Raw genomic sequence first — 4,446 nt, forward strand, 5'->3', positions numbered from 1 at the left:
TGGCAATGAGTAGTAACTCCAGCTGTCCGAGCAGCTGGCTACAGTACGAGACCATCTGCGTGTTAGTCAGCTCGGAGAAGATGGTGTGGTGGAAAGCCTGGGAAAGATGCGTCCAGCTCAACAGCCATTTGGCGTATATTGAAACGGAGATGGAAAGCAACATTCTAACAGGTAATTTACTGTGGAATCTGTTATAAGCCATGGTAATTATGTCTACTTACAACCCATATATGACGGATATTCACTGTGTCTTATAACAAGCCATATGTCAACATATATAAATATATATTGAACATTTATGACAGATCACAAAATGTTTGATATATTAAATGTAGATATATCAGAAAATAACTCATTACATATGATGAAATGCTGTTCAACACATTCTCATGACCAATATACTAGACCGAATATACTCATGTGCTATATACTAGGCCGAAACATGTTAAATTTTAGTGTCCACCACCCCCCCCCCCCACCCCCTCACGTCCTATATAAAATTAATAATACAAAACCTGGTCTTTCTGGGCCCAAGAGTCTTAAATTTTTGTACCTTCTACCAAATTGCTATAAGTTCCATTTTTTTAATTACCTTTAAAGAACACACATTAAGCACTCACGCAAACATATTTCCCAGTTTTTTCTCTTGTGGGACTTGCCATATAGTCCCGTATATATATATATTCCTATATACTATGCACATATGATCAAAATTAACTATTGACACAGCTGCATAGGTTGATTTAATCGTTTATTTTGTAATCGTTGACAGGAATATTAGTGTCCCTTACTGTGGAGTCGGTGTGGATCGGACTCAATGATCTTGAAGTGGCGGGGAGCTACGTTTGGGCAGACCGGGAACCTGTTACCTTCACCAAGTTAGTGGCGACCTTCTCAGTGTCCTTAGTGACCACATTCTCACTTTCTGAGCTATAGTTTACGCTGCGAAAATATCATTGGATGTTTTGATGGATGATATATATATATATATATATATATATATATATATATATATATTATATATATATATATATATATATATATATATATATATATATATATTCTTTTATACGCAGCTACGCCACCGGTGAGCCGAACAGGAACGCATCAGGGCGCCACGAGCACTGCGTAGCCGCCAGACGCGACAATGACTACCAGTGGAGCGACGAGTATTGCTTCGACGAGCGAGAGTAAGCCACACTACGGGCTCACCATAGCCCGTGCTACTTGGAACTTTTTGTTCCAGGTAGCAAGTCTTAAACAACAACAACAAGAGAGTAAGCCTCCACCCTCGTCCTCGAGGGCATACACACGCCCTTGGAGACATACACACGCCCTTGGAGACATACACACGCCCTTGGAGACATACACACTCTCAGGAACATACTCACACTCTCAGGAACATACTCACACTCTCAGGAACATACACACGCCCTCAGGAGGCATACATTCGACTCTATTTCCACACTGTATATCTTCAACCACCCATCCCATGTTTTCCCATTACGGGTAATGGTCAGGATAACGCGATTTGTGATCAGGATATCATGGTTTATATCAGGATAACCTTGTTAACGGTAAGAATAAGGTGGTTAATGGTCATCATAACATGGTTAATGGTCGGGATTACATGGTTAATGATTAGGATAACATGGCTAATGGTCAGGATAACATGCTTAATGATCAAGATAACACGGGTTAATGGTTAAGGTTACATGATTAATGGTGAGGATAACGGGGATTAACGGTCAAGATAACACGGTTAATGGCTAAGATAACATGCTTAATGGTCATGATAACGGGATTAATGGTCATGATAACATGATTTATGGTCAGGATAACGGGATTAACGGTCAAGATAACACGGTTAATGGGAACAGGATAACACGTCATTAATATTCACGAATGATCATTTATTTTTCTTTGTCAACAGATTCGTCTGCCGCACAGATCTGAACTAACACGAGACAACGTACCAGAATTTATCGAGACTTGAGTGTCCATTGACGAAACCCGTGCATCTTTTCGTTAATCATGGCGGCTTCGTTTGCATTTATCGAAAGGTTAACGAGCTTGGAAACGCTGCGAGGCGGTCTCGACCCCTATGAATAATATTGATATAGATAAACCATCGTATAGCAGTTCCGAACTAGTTCGTAAGGGGTTCCGAACTCATAAGGGGGTTTAATAAAGATAAACCAAGTCGCCGTGATTAAGGAGAGATGCACAGGTTTCGTCAGAGGACACGTCATTCAATCTTGGATGAATCCTGCTGGCTCTGACTTGGAACTCGACGCCATCATCCGAACACTGCACATGAGTACTCTTGACTGCTCATGCAACGCGACCCCAAGCACTCCTAAAAGCCCTAGTTGCACATGCAACATGCACAATCTTTGACACTGTGGCTGCACATGCATTGGCACAATCACCACATTGTGGAGGTTATGAACTATCACGATATATATGGGAGTGGATGTGAACAAATACGCCATGCACATCACATAATGTGAGCCCCCACACACCATGCACATCACATAATGTGAACCCCCACACCATGCACATCACATGATGTGAGCCCCCACACCATGCACATCACATGATGTGAACCCCCACACCATGCACATCACATGATGTGAGCCCCCACACCATGCACATCACATGATGTGAACCTCACACCATGCACATCACATGATGTGAACCCCCACACCATGCACATCACATGATGTGAGCCCCCACACCATGCACATCACATAATGTGAGCCCCCACACCATGCACATCACATGATGTGAACCCCCCCACCATGCACATCACATGATGTGAACCTCCACACCATGCACATCACATGATGTGAACCCCTACACCATGCACATCACATGATGTGAACCCCCACACCATGCACATCACATGATGTGAGCCCCCACACCATGCACATCACATAATGTGAGCCCCCACACCATGCACATCACATGATGTGAACCCCCCCACCATGCACATCACATAATGTGAAACCTCCACACCATGCACATCACATGATGTGAACCCCTACACCATGCACATCACATGATGTGAGCCCCCACACCATGCACATCACATAATGTGAAACCTCCACACCATGCACATCACATGATGTGAACCCCTACACCAAGCACATCACATGATGTGAGCCCCCACACCATGCACATCACATAATGTGAAACCTCCACACCATGCACATCACATGATGTGAGCCCCCACACCATGCACATCACATGATGTGAACCCCACACCATGCACATCACATGATGTGAACCCCCACACACCCTGCACATCACATGATGTGAAACCCCCACACCATGCACATCACATGACGTGAACCCCCACACCATGCACATCACATGATGTGAACCCCCACACACCCTGCACATCACATGATGTGAAACCCCCACACCATGCACATCACATGATGTGAACCCCCACACCATGCACATCATATGATGTGAACCCCCACACCATGCACATCACATGATGTGAACCCCCACACACCCTGCACATCACATGATGTGAAACCCCCACACCATGCACATCACATGATGTGAAACCCACACCATGCACATCACATGATGTGAACCCCCACACACCATGCACATCACATGATGTGAACCCCCACACCATGCACATCACATGATGTGAACCCCCACACCATGCACATCACATGATGTGAACCCCCCCACACCATGCACATCACATGATGTGAACCCCCACACACCATGCACATCACATGATGTGAACCCCCCAGGTCCTACGTGACTGTTAACATGAATGAATTGAACCAGAGTATATTCAATAATTATCATTATATAAGCATTAAAACATATCTTTGAGCCCACATTATGCTCATGTAGTGTAGCACACCTCGCACATGACTACACATAAATGTGTATATAGTCATGTTGAGGGACGTGTTGGCCATCAAAGCTCAACATATGCTTATAGTTTTCTTATGAGTTTATGTGAGCATGTTCCTCTTAATAAAGATTTATGAGTTATATTTTGCACTCATTAAGTTATCCCATTAGACGATGTGGTTCAACATTCTGTGCTCTAGCTGTGCTCTAGTTCTAGCCCGAAACTCTATGCGTATTAGTGGCTTTAGGTATTGTATGTACTAGCTCTATAAATCCAACATTATGTTTGTAACTCATCAAACATGTATGTACTTCTCCTGAATTTGAATTTGAATAAGTCCGTGATGTGGTCAAGATTTTATACTCTAGCCCCCATGGGATGTGGGTGAGGATTCTATACACATTAACTCATACCTCCGTGGCACTTGGGCTGGACGGTAGAGCGACGGTCTCGCTTCATGCAGGTTGGCGTTCAATCCCCCGACCGTCCATAAGTGGTTGGGCACCATTCCTTTCTCCCCCCGTCCCATCCCAGATCCTTATCCTGACCCCTTCCAA

The 4,446-nt window shown here is 44.1% G+C and overlaps 1 protein-coding gene across 1 annotated transcript; it reads left to right on the forward strand.

Moving 5' to 3' along the window:
* On the forward strand, nt 1-4,031 carry LOC123764908 (perlucin; the record flags this gene model as incomplete). The annotated part of the gene is given in 4 exon segments (XM_069302611.1): nt 1-171; nt 773-878; nt 1,077-1,190; nt 1,934-4,031. Coding segments are annotated over 4 exon segments (419 nt in total), but the record flags the coding sequence as incomplete, so codon positions are not given.
* Between the last annotated feature and the right edge of the window lie 415 nt (nt 4,032-4,446).

The sequence above is a fragment of the Procambarus clarkii genome, chromosome 48 (assembly GCF_040958095.1).
Source record: "Procambarus clarkii isolate CNS0578487 chromosome 48, FALCON_Pclarkii_2.0, whole genome shotgun sequence".
Lineage (NCBI taxonomy): Eukaryota > Metazoa > Arthropoda > Malacostraca > Decapoda > Cambaridae > Procambarus > Procambarus clarkii.